The sequence below is a fragment of the Hyperoodon ampullatus genome (genome assembly GCF_949752795.1).
Source record: "Hyperoodon ampullatus genome assembly, chromosome: 8".
Taxonomy (NCBI): domain Eukaryota; kingdom Metazoa; phylum Chordata; class Mammalia; order Artiodactyla; family Ziphiidae; genus Hyperoodon; species Hyperoodon ampullatus.
Genome location: NC_136921.1, coordinates 11,928,445 through 11,948,744, shown reverse-complemented (window position 1 = coordinate 11,948,744; position 20,300 = coordinate 11,928,445). Strand labels below are relative to the sequence as shown.

The 20,300-nt window shown below is 39.2% G+C and overlaps 1 protein-coding gene across 2 annotated transcripts in view; it reads left to right on the top strand.

The window, feature by feature from the left end:
- Nucleotides 1–20,300, top strand: part of COL4A3 (collagen type IV alpha 3 chain) — a gene marked incomplete at both ends in the record, with an annotated part of 138,364 nt that overhangs the window by 101,420 nt on the left and 16,644 nt on the right. For both annotated transcript variants that reach the window (XM_079710040.1, XM_079710039.1), the window contains 13 exons: nt 1,408–1,576; nt 3,675–3,767; nt 4,380–4,481; nt 6,339–6,436; nt 7,003–7,153; nt 7,515–7,628; nt 8,625–8,792; nt 10,027–10,116; nt 10,474–10,608; nt 15,638–15,736; nt 16,491–16,580; nt 17,271–17,410; nt 19,856–19,982. In XM_079710040.1, coding sequence (XP_079566166.1) covers nt 1,408–1,576; nt 3,675–3,767; nt 4,380–4,481; nt 6,339–6,436; nt 7,003–7,153; nt 7,515–7,628; nt 8,625–8,792; nt 10,027–10,116; nt 10,474–10,608; nt 15,638–15,736; nt 16,491–16,580; nt 17,271–17,410; nt 19,856–19,982 — 1,576 coding nt within the window. The remainder of the gene's footprint in view (nt 1–1,407; nt 1,577–3,674; nt 3,768–4,379; nt 4,482–6,338; nt 6,437–7,002; nt 7,154–7,514; nt 7,629–8,624; nt 8,793–10,026; nt 10,117–10,473; nt 10,609–15,637; nt 15,737–16,490; nt 16,581–17,270; nt 17,411–19,855; nt 19,983–20,300) is intronic.

Genomic DNA, 20,300 nt, shown 5'->3' with positions numbered 1-20,300 from the left:
ATGGTGTGTTAGTTTCTGCTGTATAAGAAAGTGAATCAGTTATACATATACATATACATATGTCCCCATATCTCCTCCCTCTTGTGTCTCCCTCCCACCCTCCCTATCCCACCCCTCCATGTGGTCACAAAGCACCGAGCTGATCTCCCTGTGCTATGCGGCTGCTTCCCACTAGCTACCTAGTTTACATTTGGTAGTATATATAAATCCATGCCACTCTCTCACTTCGTCCCCAGAATCTGTTTTTAAATGTCATAGAGGCAGAGACTGAGAACCTATCGCATGTATCTGAGAAGTTTGCAAGGCATGCTGCCCAGCCTGTTTTATGAAATCCCAGTTTCTCCCAGGGTTAATCAGTGTCGTCCAATACAAAGGGTTCCACCTCAAGCAGAGAAACTTGTCAAACAAATTTAAAGATTCACTCACAGACCCTTTAATATGAGAATATGAATAGTGACTCCCCAGGTTGTGGATATGATATGCAGACTTTCCTAAACCTTTTAACTACAAAACGCTTTTTGAGTGGAAGCAGCTAGCAGGGCCATTGTTTCAGACTCTCTTTGGCAAACTGTCAGCTGCCCCTCCAGAGTGGCAGTTATCCTTAAAGAGGGCTGGAGTCGGGAACTCTTTTGGTCTAATATCAAGACAGTTCATGTGATGCTTCCATTTGCATCGCCCTAATTTTTTTTTTATTAGTTCTAGTAAAGAAGTCCCAGAAAGTAAGAGAAAATCAAGGAACTGATTTGAGTCTTACACCCTGCAATTATAAAAGAAGGATTACTCAGTCCCGCATTGACACTAAACAATTAAAAATCCAGTAAACAATAAAAAATAAATCAAATTTATTATTCGGGGCCATGTTGGAGAAGAAGGGGAACTTCGATTATTTTGTCAAATTCAACTTCTTTAAAATAAACAACTCATTTTCAAAGTGACAGACTATGGAATTAACAACAAAAAAAAACTTTATAAGAAAAAAATCACTATAGATAGAATATCTCCTTTATAATGAAAATACCTGGTGAAAAACCAATCAAATTAAAGTTTGCTGTACTGGTTTTATTTTAGAAATGTGCCAGTAACATGAATGTCACCTCTAATGCCATTTGAGTTGTTGGCCAATTGAAGCTAACTTTTTGGGGCTGTTGTCATATGTGGCATCCCATTGTAGGACACCTTAAGTGGGACTCAAGAGAGTTAATGAAATGCTGCTGGATTCCAAAGGGCAAAACAACAGACATCATTCAGTGCTCTTATTTTAGGAACAATGCCCTTCAGGTAACAACTGCTTTTTAATTCAAGATCTTCTCCGTGACAACCTAACTGGTATTCGTATTCATGGTGAGGTTAGCCTGTGTAAAGGGATACTGGATGAATCACTATCCAAACATATTTCTATTGATACAGGCCCTGAGTGGGGAGAAGGGGGACCAGGGTCTTCCAGGGGATCCTGGCATCCCTGGGTCCCCAGGACCTGCAGGACCGGCTGGACCATCAGACTATGGACCTTGGGGAGAGCCTGGTCCAAAGGGCTCCCAAGGACTTCCTGGAGCCCCTGGACTACCTGGAGAAGCCGGTTGGTTAGTTTTCTTTCCAGTCCTGTTTTCCTGTGGAGTGGGTTGGTGGTTCCTAGCACTAGTGAAACTCCCTCAAGACTAATGAATGTATAGAAACATGCTTCTAGTAAATAGATGATGTCAACTTGTAGACACTGGGAAATAACATGTAGGATATGGTAGAGATAATCCTCTTTTTCCTTGTTACTGAGCAGTACAGATGAAATTTCCGAGGAATAGTCTATATCCATTACTGATATAAATACACGCAGTGAATAGATCCTAAGAGGTGAGTGGAAGTTAGCTACAATAAACAAAGGGAAGGCAAAAACCTATAGGACTGATCTTGAGAAGCCTCTTCCTGGGCCCAGGGCCCACTCATGTTATTGCAAATTTGTTCTTTTTGATTCATAACCTCATAAATGATTTCTAAATAAAACTTCAAAGTATCTAAGACAAATGAAGAAAAATTGTCTTGATAATAAAGTCCCATTAATTTGGGGATCCATGTATACTGAACGTACTTGCGGGATTCAGGGGGGATTTGATCCTCAATGTTTATCCGTGGTGGAGAACATGGCGAAAGATGAGAATTTCACATTACTGACAGTGTTAAACAAATAATGCTACCATGGTCGTGTTTTACTTCTAAAACCACTTTAGAGACCCAAAAAACCACTGGTCTCCAAATCTTTTTATAGCATCCCTCACCAGGAATAAAATTTTGAGTGCAGTATCCCCAGTAGTATTCACATACAGGTGACCCTCAGATAACGCGGGAGTTAGGACGGGCAACCCTCTACGTGTATAACTTAGAGTCAGCCCTCCTATGTGTGGTTCCTCCGTATCTGTAGTTCATGTAATACTCTAGTATTTACTATTGAAAAAAATCCATGAATGAGTGAACCCTCATGGTTCAAACTCGTGTTGTTCAAGCGTCACCAGTATATTATAAATTGTATGCCTGCATTTCTGTCCACACACATGTGTAAAGCTTATTTTGTGATTATTCATACATGTGTATTTTTTTCTACACCTTACCTTTGAGGCTGCTGTTCTAATCCAGGGATTGGCAAACCATGGCAGACCGCAGTCTCAATCCAGCCCACCTCCCACTCATGTATAGTTCCCAAGCTAAGAATGGTTTTTATATTTTTAAATGATTGGGAAAAAAAACTTTTGAATAATATTTTGTGACATGTAAAAATTATATAAAATTCAAGTTTCATTGTCTATATAGTTGTATTGGCACACAGCTATGCTCATTTATTTACAGATTGTTCCTGGCTACTCTCACACTAGGATAACAGAGTTGAGTAATTGCAACAGAGAACCACCTGGGCCATAAAGTCTAAATTATTTACTATCTGGTCCTTTACTAAAAAAGTTTACTCAGCCCTCTTCTAATCCATCTTCAAATCTTCTTCTGTTCTTTCTAAATGTGAATTTTTAGTGAAGGACTCCACTGTCATAAAATATATTATTACCAAATTTTCCCCATCACATTACTGTAAACTTATCCTTTCTATAAATATATGAATATATGGACAATACTGATCACTAGCATGTTTTTAATATTGGCCACTGTGGTCAGAATGTTATCTCAAATCTTTACCAGTGGCACAGGCATTATTTTCTCAACACATGAGGAACTTATATTAAAAAACATGCCCAAGCTCACAGACCTTACAAAGAGCAGGGCCAAGATTCAAGCCCAGATCAACTTCTTAGGCCTCACTTCATGTTTTGTCCAATAAACCATACTGCCTTCCTGTGAAAACTAGTCACCCAATAAATAAATATCCTACTAGTATTCACCAGCAGTTAGGCTGAATTCCATATTACCAATATTTTTAAAAATAGGCTCTCTTTTAATAGACCAGCATATTGGGCTCTTAATTTAAAAAAGGCTTAGACAATAGTAGATGCTTACATATATTTGTCAGTGGAATTTCTATGAGCTGGTCATCTTTAAGCCAGGTTTGAAGCCTATGGAAGCCGATTATTTTTTATATTCCTTAGGGTATGTTTATGAAACCCTTATAATTGTGTTTTTCCCTTCTGAAGAAAGAAAAGCTTCAATACGCATGCCAATCTTATGATGCAAATTTTCTTAAGGTCCTAAGGGAGAAATCGGTGTTTTGACACCAGTTCCAGGGCCCCCAGGACCTCCTGGGGCCCCAGGCCGTGCTGGCCCCCAAGGTCCACCTGGTGAGTATCCCTTTGCCACATCCGGTACATGGCATCAGATGGCACCCTGACTCTCCTAGTTATAACTCTCCCATTCTAAGGAAAGCATATAGTCACTGGCTCCAAAAAAACAGTGCAGGCCAGAAGGGACAAGCCAACAGACAGGAGACTTGCTGTTGTCCTTTGAGGTTATCCAGATTATTCCTGTTAGTACTTCTGATTCCAAAACAGAATCTCTACAATTACTTAAGAGGAATTGGAATGAAGAACAATCTTCATGGATTTCTGGTGGAGAAGCAAGGAATGTGGGCTGGTGTTTAATCAGGACAGTTCCCACAGCTTCTTCATTTGAAAACTTAACTTCTTTGCCAACATCATCTAAAACTTAACTTTGCATTGATGGAGGGAGGCATATAGTTCAAGATATCGAGACTATTTCTTTTTAGGAGTTAAATTATATTTTCAAAATTATTTGCACCTCCTAATGATTAGCTCATTGCATAGAAATGGGGAAGAAGGTGGGGTTATTATTTCTTAATTCCCAAAAAGATCTGGGATGACCCAGAAACAAACATTTTGTTTTAAGGCAAGATAAAGGGAAGGTGCTGAGGTATATGTATGCATGTTTTTAAGGTATCCCTGGATCCACAGGAAAATGTGATCTGGGTCTTCCTGGGCCTGATGGTGAACCAGGAATTCCAGGAATCGGATTCCCTGGGCCTCCTGGACCTAAGGGTAAATTTTTAAAAATTTCTAAACGTAAGGTTCATTGTGGATATTTATAATATAAATGCATATAATGAATAATATAGGAAATATCCATTAAATCCTTTAAAATGATGTTTTCCACCAGTCTTAAATGGGAAAAAATCCTTACAATAATTTTAGCGAAAAAGGGAGAATTCACATTGATTTATGCAATCTCATCGCAGTCATATTTTTTAAAGTACATAGAAAAAAAGTAAGGAAATTCACTAAAATGGTAATAGTGATTCTTCTTGATTGTGGGATTATGAGGAATTTATTCTTCTTAATAAACGCCTGTACTTTGTACATTTACACATTTCTTCACCTTATACATTTCTTTTATAATAAAAAAAACTGTTAAATCACAGATAGCTGATCTCCCTATATACTCCCAAATAAATTATGGAAGTTATTTTCCTTTAGGGAAAAATGCTGTTTCTCATCAAAGTGGGAAAACACTCCAAAGAAATCCAGATGCTAAGAACTCAAACAGTAACCTGAGGCTCCCTGCTGACAAATACATCAAAGTCCTGTCCAGGATGACATATGAGTAATCTCAGTCCCTGGGATGTCCCATAGAACTTCAGATTTTATGATAATTTCATGTTTGTTTCAATATTGTTTAAAGTGCTTATCCAAATATAATCCATTTTTTGGTGCTTCATCTCTTACATTAATATGTCAGCAATGTTTATCACACATCAGTTCTGCCCAAATATAGGAATATTGATCTCAATTTATGAGTATTTGAAATAGAAAACATAATCACATTTCTCACATGGTCCCAAGAATGACTTTGACTCCAGTTTCTTAGATTTCTTCCCAGTGATCTTGAAGTAATGCAACCTGGCCCATGTTTTAGCCAAGTGCTTCATGGACCCTGCCTTGAGACATTGCATCCTAGTTTGTAACCCTATGGATTTGCCTTCTGGAAGGAAACTGTAAACTATGGGAAACAGAACTAGCATAAGGGCTTCTTGAAAGTGGAGATTCAGAATTTCCCAGTTGAACCTAATGAATCCCATGAAATAACTGTGAATTTAAAATTGGTGAAATTAGGGACTTCCCTGGTCGTCCAGTGGGTAAGACTCTGTGCTTCCAATGCAGGGGGCCCGGGTTCTATCCCTTGTCAGGGAACTAGATCCCACATGCATGCCACAACTAAGAAGCCCACATGCCACAACTATGAGCCCACATGCCACAAAGAAGATCCCATGTGCCGCAACAAAGACCCGACACAGCTAAAATAAATAAATAAATGAAATTGGTCAAATTAGGGCACAAAGGAACTCTCTGAACGCAGCCTTGCTCTACCAGGCTTTCCTCTTTTGAACCACAGACCAGAGGAAAAGATGTGTGTTAACTCCTTTCTCAACTCTCCTATTATAAATGCGTAAAAGAGAAGTTAATGTTCAGTGGCTATTATAGAGCTTTAGGAAGTAACTCTCTTGAGCAACCCATGTTAAGAAAGGCTACCTGGATGCTGGAAATGCTTTATATCTCGATCTGGGTCATGCTTGCATAGATATATAGACACATTTAAAAATTCATTTGGCTGTACACAGTACGCAAAATATACTTTTTAAAAAAGGCACCCAAATGGTCAATCGGTATCAGTGGTTTAAAGAATTGCTCAATCAAACTTTAGTGGTGCTAAACAACAAGAGTGGAGAAGGTAATTTTTTAAACTGGGAACCAATGTAATCTGATTTGGAATTGACTTTTTTTAAGTGCTAATTTAGCAGTTGGCATTCTCATCATTTAAACTTTCATAAAAATATCTAAGAGCTACTGTTCAGAATCTTTTAAGACCTGTCTTACAACCTTGTTATTTTTTCTCTGTAGGAGACCAAGGTTTTCCAGGAACAAAAGGATCACCAGGCTGTCCTGGAGAAATGGGAAAGCCAGGGTTACCTGGAAAGCCAGGCCTCCCAGGAGTCAAGGTCTTTGAGAATTAAAATTCAGACTGATATAGGGGAGGGGAGGGGAGGGGCAGTTACAGTCAGCCAGTTAGGATGCTTTGTGTGTAGAAATTGTCAATATATTTGTAGATGATGAAGATGCTGACTTTTTTAAAAGTTTCTCTGAACCATCACTCCCCTTTAGAAAGGAGAATAGAAGGTGTAAGAAGACCACTTTGCCTCTCTATTTCTTCCTTAACCTTCAGAAACATTCAGAGTACTTAAAATGGGAAAACTCTAGAAACAGATGTGGCTATCTATGAGAAAAACTATCAAAAGCAGAGACATCTAGACTGTTTACAGAAAATTCCACAGTCTTCTTAAAAAGTGGAGGCTATGAAGAATTACTAAGCACAGTTTTATTTAAAAAGTCAGCAACTACAATTGAAAAAGGAAAGTGGATGGAATGTTGGTGACTGTGCAAAAGGGACATAGAACCTCCATCACGGAGACGTTATTTTCAAGTAAATAGCCCTAAAGACCGGTCAATAGTCACTAAGGATTTGAAAGCATGATACAGTAAAACTAACGTAATTTCTGTGCTATAGGGAGAACCAGGACTAGCCATGCCTGGAGAACCAGGAGCACCAGGTTTGCCAGGAGAAAGAGGCAACTCTGGGGAAAATGGAGAAATTGGACTCCCTGGACTTCCAGGTCTCCCTGGAGTTCCAGGAACTGGAGGGCTTGATGGACCACGAGGTAAAATAGCAAGTGTGATTACTTTTCACCACTGTGAACTCAGCTAAAATGCTGCACATTGAATGGGTAGGTGCTCTAGGGGTCAAGAACTCTTCTCAAACTTTTAGCTCAATAAATTGAACGTGCGAGGCTTAATTAACTTTCCATTCAAATTTCCATTCCATTGCTGCCCTACCTTTGTCCCCTCTTTCTTCCTTTCTTCCTTCTTTCCTTTTTAATGAGTGTCCTCTCTATAAGACATATCAATGATATTAACTATAAGTTCGATTCAGGGGGGAAAGTTATAAGAGAATGACTGGGATAGCAATACTAGGACCTTGGGTTTTGGCACCCGATTGTATTCTTGGACTCTATTTTGCAGGGGATCCAGGGCAGCCTGGACCACCTGGAGAAAGAGGCCCCCCAGGAAGGTGCAAAGAAAGTCTCCGTGGAACTCAAGGACTTCCAGGCTTAAATGGATTGAAAGGGCAACAAGGTAGGGGGAGGCCCTTGAAACCAGTCACCAGGTGGGCAGATGACATGGGACTCCTGCCCTGAGTTTTGCTGCTTAACATGAGAACGATCCGGTAACAAGTCCTGACCACTGTTCAATGGGAAAAGTGATTTCAGAAACAAAAACCTGTTGTCATGAACTTGTTGCAGTGAATACCAACTATAGAGTAAGAGACCTGAAGTTACTACAGTAAAATTGGTTTGTGTCTTGTATGCAAGAAAATATGAACAATGAAGATATATACAGATGTATACTTACATATATATATACATATAAACTCTCAAATAAGTTTTATCTTTAATACTTTCATAGGTATATTAAAGTGGTAAATGTATCCTTATTATTGAAACAGAGTGAATGTATGCAAAGATGTATGTTCACAAGTTACAAACTAAAATACACAGTTGGTTGCTTTACAAGCAACATAAAAGAAAGGGTATGAAAATAAATCTAAAGTATGAAGGCTAGGCGGTCATGGGAAACTTACTATCTTTTTCGCTCCTCTCAACCAGATCTGTGAACTGTTTCTGGGAAAAAAATCCTTTAGAACTCGCCTATTATACTTCTTATATGTTCACAAACAAAATTTTGGCCAAGAAGTTAATTGTTGTAGTGGTGCTGTTATTGTTTCTAGAAGCATCTGGTGGCTTGCCGCCACGTGAGTGGCTCTGTATGAATTCTGCCGGTTAAAGACTGCGCCACGGTCAGAAAGTGCATTCCCAAGATGTGCCTGCAGGACTAGAAAATAAATCTAAATTCTACACTATCATTACTTCATGAATCATTGAAACACAGAATGTTAAATCCAGAAGGGATCTTAGAATTTTACAAAAGGGGACCTAAATCTATCAATTAGAAAAGTGTGTGGTTTGCCCACAATCACAGAGCTAAATATTTACAGCCATAAAATATATCTGGAGTTGGTGTGGAAAGCAATCGTGCATTCATTCATTCATTCATTCATTCATTCATATATAGGCAGAAGAGGCGAAACGGGGCCAAAGGGAGACCCAGGTATTCCAGGCTTGGATAGGTCAGGATTTCCTGGAGAACCTGGACCACCAGGAATGCCGGGTCATCGAGGGGAGATAGGACCACCTGGTACAAAAGGATATCCAGGAAATCCAGGATTTTTAGGGCCACCAGGTACCCTTTATGTGCTTTTGTTTTTCTTCTTCTCTGTTCTTCCACATATTCCTTTTAAGGTAGCTGTGTAAACTAGAGACAGGCATAGGCTTTTGACTCTAAGCTTCTCTTTCATTTAGTATAAGTTTTTCTTCTGAGTTATTTGCAAGGAGCCAGAGGGCTGGGAACTGGTGGTAGTGGGATGGTCAAATTTCACAGTTACCCACAATATGACTATTTTTGCTGTGTAATCTTGTTAATATATTACTAGTGAAATATATTTGCTAGTACTTTGTTGAAATTTTTTGCATCCATATTTATAAGGGATACTTACTGGTCTGTTTTCTTGTGATGTCTTTGTCTGGTTTTGGTATCAGGGCAATGCTATCTTATTGAACAAGATAGGAAGTGTTTCCTCCTCTTGTATTTTCTAGAAGAGTTTGTGAAGAATTGATATTCTTTAAATATTTGATAGAGTTCACCAGTGAAGTCACCTGGGGATGGGCTTTTCTTTGAGAGAAGATTTAAAATTACTAATTCAATCTCTTTGCTTCTTATAGATCTATTCAGATTTTCTATTTCTTCTTGAGTCAATTTTGGTAATCTGTGCCTCTTCTAAGAATTTGATTTTCTGGCCTGTCATTGTTCATAGTATCCCCTTATAATTCTTTTTATTTCATTACTTTTTATGGTTTATATGTTTGGGGGAGAATATTTCAATAGTCTTCTCATGGCATAAGGACCTCACTGATCTCTCCTCCAGAGAAGAGTCCAGAATAAGAACTTAATCTGCTAATTAACCTTTCATTGATATTATTGAGCTACTATCATATGCCATCACTGTTCCAGGCCCTAGAGACACATTGGTGGATAAGACTCCACCTCGAACAATGGGGAACACAATAACAAACACATTTAAGAACTGAGTTCATCTAGCGACAAATGCTGTGAAGAAAGTAAAATAAGGGAATATAACAAAGTTATTGATCAAGGGTTGTGAGGAGGGAATGCTCCAGAACTTCAGCATATTTTCTCCTCATCCACAAGTGTGATTTGCTACCAACTTCCACATCCATGATGTAAAAAAAGACCATTTACTGACCCATCTCCTAGACAAGTGTTTTTCCTGTTTACAGAAACCATTTTTTCAACACTCTTTCTCTCCTTCTAAGTATAATTCATTTTATTTTATGGAGTATTTCGCTTTTCTCATTCTTTACAGCATGTGCTGCCTTGTGTTAATTTGTTTCCATAGGTGAAAAAGGAATGATTGGGATAATGGGGGTACCTGGAAACGTTGGCCCTCCAGGGCCTCCTGGGAAGCCAGGCACCCTGGGACAGAGGGGTAAGTGATAGAATATCTTTCCAGCTATCAGGAGGCATGAACAATGTTCATTTAATTAGCAGAAAAATAAATTTTATTCTTTGAGGAGAAAGTAGTTCTGAGAAAACCTTATATTTGATTTTGCAGTTTTCTGTATTCCTTTTCCCTTTGGAATAGTCATATTTTCTCCCTACAGGCTTAGACCACTACCCTCATGTGGCTGCCTGTTTGGGGGCAACTATTTATCAAGTTCTCAGCCCTGTTAACCTTTTTTGGTTTATCTGTCTTGTTTTGTTTTATGGAAAGCACTGTTAACTTTTGAATCCTCATGAACTTTTAAAGAATTAAGGAACTGATGTTGTTACGCCTGTTTCTTAGGGACCTTTGGAATTCCAGGAGTAAAAGGCGAGAGAGGATCCCCAGGTGCCAAAGGGGAACAAGGAGATAAAGGAACTCCAGGGCCTCCTGGGATATTCCGCTTAGTCGGGGACAAAGGGGAACCAGGACTCAAAGGTACAAACGTTCTTACGTTTAGAATCAGAACATCAGAGCTGATTCTGGGACTAAGAAATTATCCAGGAAAATCCCTTTAGTTGACATATGAGGACAGTGAGGACCAGGATTTAATTTCCTGCCCAAGCTTACAAAGCCAGTTGGTGACTCAGTTGGACTAGAACTGGGTTTTGTGTGCCTTGAACAGTAATATGTTGCCTCCTTAAATCGTAACTTTTTATTTCTAAGTTAATTCTGCATTTTGGTCTGCTGTCTTTAAATTTTCACTAGCCAATCTTTAAATTCTAAGCCTCAAAGCCCCCTTTTGCCAAGTATGGTGAAAATTAAACCTTTAGAAAATTCAACATAAAAAACTTCCCTGGCTGGAATAGAAACCTCCACCCCAAATTCAACTCTATTCTATCAGCTGCCAGGGTGAATTTTTCTGATTGCATCTAAAAACTGCTTCTTATACTCAGAATCCTTTGGAGAATAATTACTAAAGAGAAAATATGTTTTGATTACAAATCAATGCCTTAAAATGCTGTTATTTGTTAGCTATAGCTGTTAAGCTCAAATTCAAACCCATTCAAATTATTTCAAGTTATTTAAGCACTTTGTATGACAGGTTTTTTTTTATATGATCAATACAGCCAATATCAAATCAAAATTTAAGAAGGTTTGCCTTGCAGTCTTCCTGATCCAGTCTAACCCCAAGTAACTTTAATAAAACAAAGGATTTCTGGGTAAAATTAAATGTTTGCAGGTCAAACTTATATAGCAGGGAAGAATAAAAGAAAAATGTGTTTGTAGTTGCAAAACCATATCAAGTTTTGAATAATTTGTAATCAACTTTGAGAAGTTAGATTGTAAGATTTGCTTTAAAAGTTCTGGATAGAGTTCTGTAGACCAGGCTGGCAAGACTGAATAGCTGTCTCTCCCAGAATTAGGAAGGACTTCACAGAGGTGACATTGGACCAGGGTTCTGGAGAGTGATTGAATCCAACTAATTTGCTAACTTAAAAAAGGATAATCAGGGACTTCCCTGGTGGTCCAGTGGTTAAGAATCCAATCTGCCTTCCAATGCAGGGGATGCGGGTTTGATCCCTGGTTGGGGAACTAAGATTCCTCATGCTGAGTGGCAACTAAGCCCGCGTGCCACAACTAGAGAGAAGCCCATGAGCCACAACGAAGATCCCGCGTGCCGCAGCTAAAACCCAATGCAGCCAAATAAATAAATAAGTAAATATTTTTTAAAAAATAAAATAGCCATTCTGGCCTTTTGCTATTCCTCAAATGGGCCAAGCTTTAAAAATAAATAAATAAAAGGATAATCATTGGGGAAAGAATCAGATTTTTTTCTATAAAGGAAAATTAGCAAGTAAAGGCCTTTTGGGTAGTCCCCTTTAATCTGCTGTCAAGGGGATGGTTTAGTTCTGGGTGCAAACAGAAGACTGCATTACATTTTAAACAATAGAATAGAAAGTAGTATGAATTTTATAAAATTCTGCTAGAACTGGTCTAAGCCAAGATGTAAAAAAAAAAAAAAATACTGGCACAAGTGTCCAGTCTTCATAAACTGTCAGACACCACTTCACTGGATTATTCTAGATGATTTAGGTAGTGTTGCAAACATTTTGAAAAAATATGAATATGAATAGCATATCTATGCCTACATAAACTAAAATTTGGCTCTAACATCATGAATGCACAATGGGTACTAATTTACAATTAAAGAATTGTTTCTGTAAAATATACAGGGACACATGCTATTTTTATGCTTCTAGCAAAGTACAAGGTGCAAGGAAGCTGTCCTACATGTTTCCTTTTGGCTTTTCAAACCCACAACCAAGGAGCAGAAATAGAACCACAACAACAACAAAAGATCATACTATCTAGGCCTCTCTAATTTCTATATGATTCATTTTTCGTCTGAGTTTCTGACTTAAAGACATCCACTGCAAATGTGGAAGAGCTACTGAAGGTATGAAAAGCACAGTCGTCCTCTCCTCAAGGAGTCTGCATGGAAGATTTAGGCATATGTACAAAAAGGTAAAGAACAATACAAAAGAACTGTTATGCTATTTTAGCAAAGACCTGTGAAGCCCTTCCCACAGGCAGGTACTGTTCCAAGCTTTACAAATATTGACTCATTTAATTCTCACAACAACCCTAGGAGTAGGTTATTGCTGTCATCCCATTTTATAGATGGGAAGTGGAAAGGTCAAATTACTCAGTGTCACTCTGATAGGAAGTGCAGAGATGGACCTCACACTGATGTTGTTGGTTCCAGAGTCCATACTCAGCCTTCTCACTATGCTGCCAGCTGGGTACCACTGGCAGTGAGCCTTGTGGGAGATGAGCAAAGCAGAAAACACCTCAACCAGGGTAGTCAAAGAAGCCTCCATGAGCACAGGGAACTGTATTCAGTATCCTGTAATAAACTATAATGGAAAATAATATGAAAAATAATTTATACATGTATAACTAAATCACTTTGCTGTACAGCAGAAATAACACAACATTGTAAGTCAACTATACTTCAATAAAATAAATTTTTAAAAAAAGAAGCCTCCATGAAGAAGGATTTAAATTGTGAGTAGGTTTCAGATGAGCAAGGAATACTCTTGGCTTAAAATCTTTCCAAGTCTCCCCTTGCTTTAAGAATTCAGGTTTCTTTGACTGGCATCCACATTTCTTTATCACTTGCCCTTTGCCTACTTCTCCAGCCACATGACATTTATTTACTTAGCAATTATTTTTTAGTACCTACTGACTAGACATTTTTACTATGTCCTGAAGACACAGAGGTGAACAAAGCAGAGGTAGTCATTCTGGTCATGAGGAAACTTACAGCTTAGTAAGGGAAAGAAACAATAATGTCTCTGTAAACAATTTATATCCAGGGCCAGGTAGTAAATATCTTAGGCTTTGTGGATCACATATAACACCTGTTGCATATTCTTCTTTTGTGTGTGTTTGTCTGTTTACAACCCTTTAAAAATATGAAAAGCATCCTTAGCTCTCCAGCCATGCAACATCAAGCCAAATTTGGCCCACAGGCGGTTGTTTGCCACCCCTTAAAAACCAAAGCAAATGAATGAACTAAGTGATTTATATTTTTAGGTTATGATAAAGGATATAAATGGAAAAAAAACAAAAGTTACAAAAGAAAATATTCTAACTCCCTGCTACTCACCACTCCTTTGCACATGTTATTTTCTTGCCTAGGAATTCTGTCCCATTCCATGCTTTCTCCATCCAGCTAGCTCCCACTTGCTCTTCAAGACTGAGCTTAAAAATATCCCCTCTTTTTGGGCTTCCCTGGTGGCGCAGTGGTTGAGAGTCCACCTGCCGATGCAGGGGACATGGGTTCGTGCCCAGTCCGGGAAGATCCCACATGCCGCGGAGCCGCTGGGCCCGTGAGCCATGGCTGCTGAGCCTGCGCGTCCAGAGCCTGTGCTCTGCAACGGGAGAGGCCACAGCAGTGAGAGGCCCGCGTACCGCAAAAAAACAAAAACAAAAACAAAAAAACCCTCTTTTTAAGGAACCTCCATACTGTTCTCCACAGTGGCTGTATCAATTTCCATTCCCAGCAACAGTGCAAGAGGGTTCCCTTTTCTCTATACCCTCTCCAGCATTTACTGTTTGTAGATTTTTTGACGATGGCCATTCTGACCGGTGTGAGGTGATACCTCATTGCAGTTTTAATTTGCATTTCTCTAATAATTAGTGATGTAGGAATAGAAACGGAGAGGTAGAGAACTGACGTGTGGACACAGTCGGGGAAGGGGAGGGTGGGATGAATTGGGAGATTAGGTTTGACATAAATACACTACCATGTGTAAAATAGATAGCTAGTGGGAACTTGCTGTATAGCACAGGGAGCTCAGCTCAGTGCTCTGTGATGACCTAGATGGGTGGGATGGGGGGCGAGGTGCAGGTGGGAAGGGATATATGTATAGCTATAGCTGATTCACTTCACTGTACAGCAGAAACTAACACAATATTGTAAAGCAATCACACTACAATTAAAACAAAAATCCCCTCTTCTCAAAATTCTTCCCGGTAGCCTATTGTGCCCAACTCTGTTACAGAAACTATCACACTGGGTGGTAATTTTTTACTTGGCTGTCTCCCCAGTTAAACACTAAAAACTTGGGAAAAGAGAACTTGATTTTTCTATGTCTCCAGCACTTAGAACAAGACCTGTCTATTAATTAGGTACTCAGCGTGTATGTGAATGAATGAATATGTAAGCAGGGAAACAGCCAAGGGAAGTGAATCTGCTTGAGAAAAGGCACAAGCTGCAGCCATGGATAGATTGTAGAATGTTTCAAGTGCCAGTGAAAGGAGTCTGTCATTTACTCTGTAGGCAAAAGAGATTCAATGAATATTTTTGAGCAGGGGAATGTGGTCAAAGCCATGTTCTAGGGAAGGTAGGATAGTGTTGTGGGAAACTTATGAGGCTTCTAGCCTACAGAACTGGATTCAAATCCCAGCATTACCACTAACTGATGGTGTGACTCTATATTATTTCACTGACTTCTTAAAGAGTCTCAATTTTCTCATCTCTACACCCTATCTGGAAAGGCTCAAGAATACACTGAGGTTGCCTGAAGATTAAATAAGATAAAAGAAAATAATGTCTTCCATAAACCAGTTACTTAATAAATAATAGTTGTAATAAATGGATTAAGAATGAAATAGTCCAGACAAGAATAGTAGTAGATAATCCTCTGTCATTATTTAAACAAAAAAAGAAGCTGTATTTAGGCACTAGTTCTTAAAATGTTGGTTCAAGGTGTAAATATTATGAAATTTGCTAGAGTTCTTTGAGAACTAACTCATGCCAGGCACTGTGCTAATGCTTTTCATGTATTACCTCTTTTAATCTTCTTTTTAAATAAAATATAAGCCCAAATCTGCCCATACTCTTAACAAATATGCTATGTTGTATTTCAATAATAGCTCAAAAATTTTAATCAGGATGTGGATAAGCCTGATAAAATTCTAACCTGTATTTTTAATACATAGTTTTTAACTTTAGGACTTGCAGGGAAGCCTGGTGAGAAAGGAAACAGAGGCATTCCAGGGTTACCAGGTTTCAAAGGACTCCAAGGGCCACCTGGACCACCAGGATCACCAGGTATAGCTGATTCTCTAATAGAAATATCAGGTGTTAAGTTTTCCTAGATCTAAATGTAACAAAAATGTGTTTCTAGAATATGAATTCTGCCCCAACAGTGTTCCAACAGAAATTTGCTTCTTATAATTTAACGAAATTATATTTCTTATAATTTAACCAAATTGTAGTCGGCCTTTATTAACTAAAAAATGTTAACCTACATGAAGTTCTGTTTTGCACTCAAAATTTTATTTTGAAATAGCTGATATGTATTCTAAACTATAATTTATTACAACTCATATATCCTAGAAGAAAGTAAGATAATGCTTTAGAGGTTTTCAAATTTGCCTCTTTCTATTTTAACAAGTTATCGAGTTTGCAAAGTAATTTTTTAAACAAATAATGTAGCCCCCTATTCCCCGTGACCACATCTGTGATGAAATTTATTGCATTGTAATAAAATTTCCGTATTGCATTTGAAAATCTGTTACTATATTGTCACAGGAGTCCCTCTTTCCTGCTGGCTTTGGTCTTAGGATGATTCTGATGTTTGAAATCCAGGCCTGCTGACAAAAATCTAACTTTCTCTAATTTTACATTTTCTGAGTCACCAGTCCCTTCCTTATTTGAAGGCATAAATGCAGCTAAACAAGTACCTAAACCAGATGGTCTGGCTGCGCTGGATTCATTCATTTGTGCAAGCAACAAGTGTTTATTGAGCATCTACTATATCCAGGAACTACACAGAGCGTATGACTATTTATTTGTTCTCAAGACTCCAGAGGAGATCCAGGCAGCATTGGGAATCCTGGTGAGCCAGGGCCACGTGGTGTGCCAGGAAGCATGGGAAACATGGGGGTGCCAGGTAATGCATAATGTCCTGTTACAAGGCTACAAGCTCAAGATGGGTCCTAATTCTAGATTTTCTGTGTTGTCATTTTGGTTTTCCACTTGGTAGAAAGTTGGTGTAAAACAACTAGATTTGCTTCTAGACAAATGTACTGTATGCAACCAGAACATGAGTGAGAACAAAATAAATATTTACATTGTGTAAATATCATCCATTAAGACTACCTGTTTTTAGTTTTTTAAGGAACCTCCACACTGTTCTCCATAGTGGGATGTATCAAGTTACATTCCCACCAACAGTGCAAGAGGGTTCCCTTTTCTCCATATCCTCTCCAGCATTTTTTGTTTGTAGATCTTTTTGATGATGGCCATTCTGACCGGTGTGAGGTCATACCTCATTTTAGTTTTGATTTGCATTTCTCTAATAAGCGGGATGGGGGGGTGGGAGGGAGGTCCAAGAGGGAGGGGATATATGTATACATATAGCTGATTCACTTCGTTGTACAACAGAAACTGACACAACATTGTAAAGCAATTATACTCTGATTTTTAAAAAATTGAAAAAAAAAGAAAAAGACTACCTGACACATCAGTGCTTCTGAAAAACCAGCTTCTTGGGAGAAAGGTGGTTTGTGCAAAGGTGAGAAGTAGAACCCTTCAAGATCTCTGCCTTTACCGATTTACCTGATTTCTTTCCTAATTTCAGGTACTAAAGGAATGAAGGGAACTATGGGATTCCCAGGTCTAGCTGGAAGACCAGGCCTCCCAGGTACTCATGGTCTCCCAGGAGATAAGGGAGAGCCAGGTTATTCAGAAGGTACAAGGCCAGGACCACCGGGACCAAAGGTATATAGGCCACTGATGTATTTATGTTTTGGTGGTGGAATGAGCCCCTTTAAATATCAACAAGTATCTGGATTCATTGTGGGCAAAGAAAATTGAAAATACTACTGTATTTTCAGACAGTTGTTTGAGGTTTTCTCCCCTCTCTCTATAACTAAGGATGCCTATCACACAACTTCAATTTCTGAGTTTATTCCCTCCAGTTTCAACCCCCAAGGAATTTCTTATAACCGACCCTGCAATTTAAGTGTGCTACCAGGAGGAGGCAGTGATCACAAGCCCATACAAGTTGCCAGGGCAGTGTTTGTTTTTCTTGTGCTACAAAGTGGCCAGTCTCTGCTATAGACTCATCTCACACAGGCTTACAAAAATAAATGTTCCAACTTTGTAATAAAAAACACTTGTCTTCTTAAACACAATAAAAGATGTAAAATAAAATAAATTTAGAGCATTATTAAAAAGCAAAACCGAAAAAAAATCCTAAGATCCTAAGATATATACATTTATCTTTCTTAATTGTTTTAAAAGTTTATTGTCATTGCATTACACAGAAGATTTTCTATCTTGTCACAGTGTTCTCAGTGCTTGTGCTCTGTCAGCTAGGTACTGGATGCCAAAGCCCTCCCTTGTATGTGGTGTCATGCAGCAACCAAAGGTTTCAGTGTGGCTCAGCTGTTCTTTTAGGTTTATCTTCTTCCATCCTTTCTGCATATAGCAGTTACACAAGAGCCAGAGCTAGAGCGATAGAGAATAATTAATAGAAATTCCCACAAGCAGGGGTTCTTCAGATGGGATTCCATGGATACCTGGGGAAGCCTACTGGATCCAAAGAAGCCCACTAATCTCCTGAAATCGAATGAAAATTGTTTGGATACAGTTTTTCTGTTTTTTTTTTTTTTTTAGAAGGAGTCTCTTATTTTTCATCAGACTTCCAAAAAATATAAAAATCGTTACTTAGGAGACTTTCTCCCTGACTCTCTTTTGAGCCAATAAAACACCACCTTTCCTAAAGATTTCCTCCAGCTGTAAAACAACAAGAAAGAAAACTTTTAGAAACCACAAAGACCCGAGAAAGTAACCCTTTACTACTTGGAGTTCAAACAAATTTCCTTTGCCCTTTATTTTTAACGAGGTCCTCAGAAAACCAGAAAGAGATTCCTTCCACTGAGATTTTTCCTGAGTGAGGAATCATATTTGACTTAATTCACATTCAATTAATGAATAGTTTCATTTAAAGTTTTCATAGGTAACCACAGAAGAACTTTTTTAAACTATGCGTTGAACACAGAATGTGATGGTTTTATCATGCTGGCAAATCTCAGTAACAGAATAATGAATCTTAGTCAGCTACCATCGAGATTTTGTAAGTTACTATCAAATCCATATGCTCTGGCTTATCATAAGAGTGAAGTACAGATTTAATGAATATTAAACCATGGGAAGTTTGTGTTTTTGTTTGTTTCTTTTTTTTTTTTGCGGTACGCGGGCCTCTCACTGTTGTGGCCTCTCCCGTTGCGGAGCACAGGCTCCGGACGCACAGGCTCAGCGGCCATGGCTCATGGGCCCGGCCGCTCCGCGGCACGTGGGATCTTCCCAGACCGGGGCACGAACCCGTGTCCCCTGCATCGGCAGGAGGACTCCCAACCACTGCACCACCAGGGAAGCCCTGTTTGTTTCTTTTTTTTACACGTGGTTGACATACATTATCTGCATGCAGAGTATATGAAGAACACACATCCATTTGTTCTATTTCTTTCTGACCTCTGAGTTAATCATCACAATTTGAAATTATCTGTGTGTGTGATTATTTAGTGTCTATCTCCCACTGGTCTCTAAAGCTCCATGAAGGCAGGGACTGTATCCATCACATATTCGTACATGGTTACTATTATATTCCCGGCTTCTTGGGCACAGGACTCATGTAGCCACAGAGGTCCCATGCTGACAAGGACTCCATGTTTGGTTTAATGCTCTGCCATTTCTGTCTTCAATTACTTTTTAAAAGTTCTTTTAAAGAGAGCTGCATTTTCGGGCTTCCCTGGTGGCGCAGTGGTTGAGAGTCTGCCTGCCGATGCAGGGGACACGGGTTCGTGCCCCAGTCCGGGAAGATCCCACATGCCACGGAGCAGCTGGGCCTGTGAGCCATGGCCGCTGAGCCTGCGCATCCGGAGCCTGTGTTCTGCAACGGGAGAGGCCACAACAGTGAGAGGCCCGCGTACAGCAAAAAAAAAAAAAAAAAAAGAGCTGCATTGTCATTTTTCACTGCACCCCACAAATTATGTAGCCAACCTGTCCCCAGCAGCTATCAGGGTGGTAGCACACAGTAGACACTTATCATGAATTGCTAAATAAATAAATACATAAATACAAACCAACCTAGTTTATACTTAATTCTGATCACATATCCTGCTTATATGAGAATTTTAAAGGTGTTTGACTGAATTTAAGGGAGATCCAGGATTTCCAGGTGACATGGGAAAGAAAGGAGATAGAGGGCCACCTGGCACACCTGGACATCCAGGCCCTGCTGCACCAGAAGGAGTTCCTGGGAATCCTGGAAGCCCTGGCCACCCAGGTGAGCTCTGGGTTTGCATCCCGAAAGCTGCAAGCAAGAAGTGTGGTATGGCCCTTGCCTCCTAGAATAGTAAATGGAAAGCAGTTTAGGCTTTTGTACTACAAGTGATTTTATTCAAACCTGATCTTCAAATTCGAAGACACTAAGAAACAGCAAATGAATCACAAGGAGCCCATTTCGGTCGAGTTTGGTGACCTGGAATCTAAAAACCTCCTCCTGTAAACAAAACTTCGGGGGCACTGCCTCAACAAATTCAGCCTAAAGACCTGAAATGTTAGCTTGTTGTCCAACTTCTTATTTGTATTAGTTTTCCAGGGC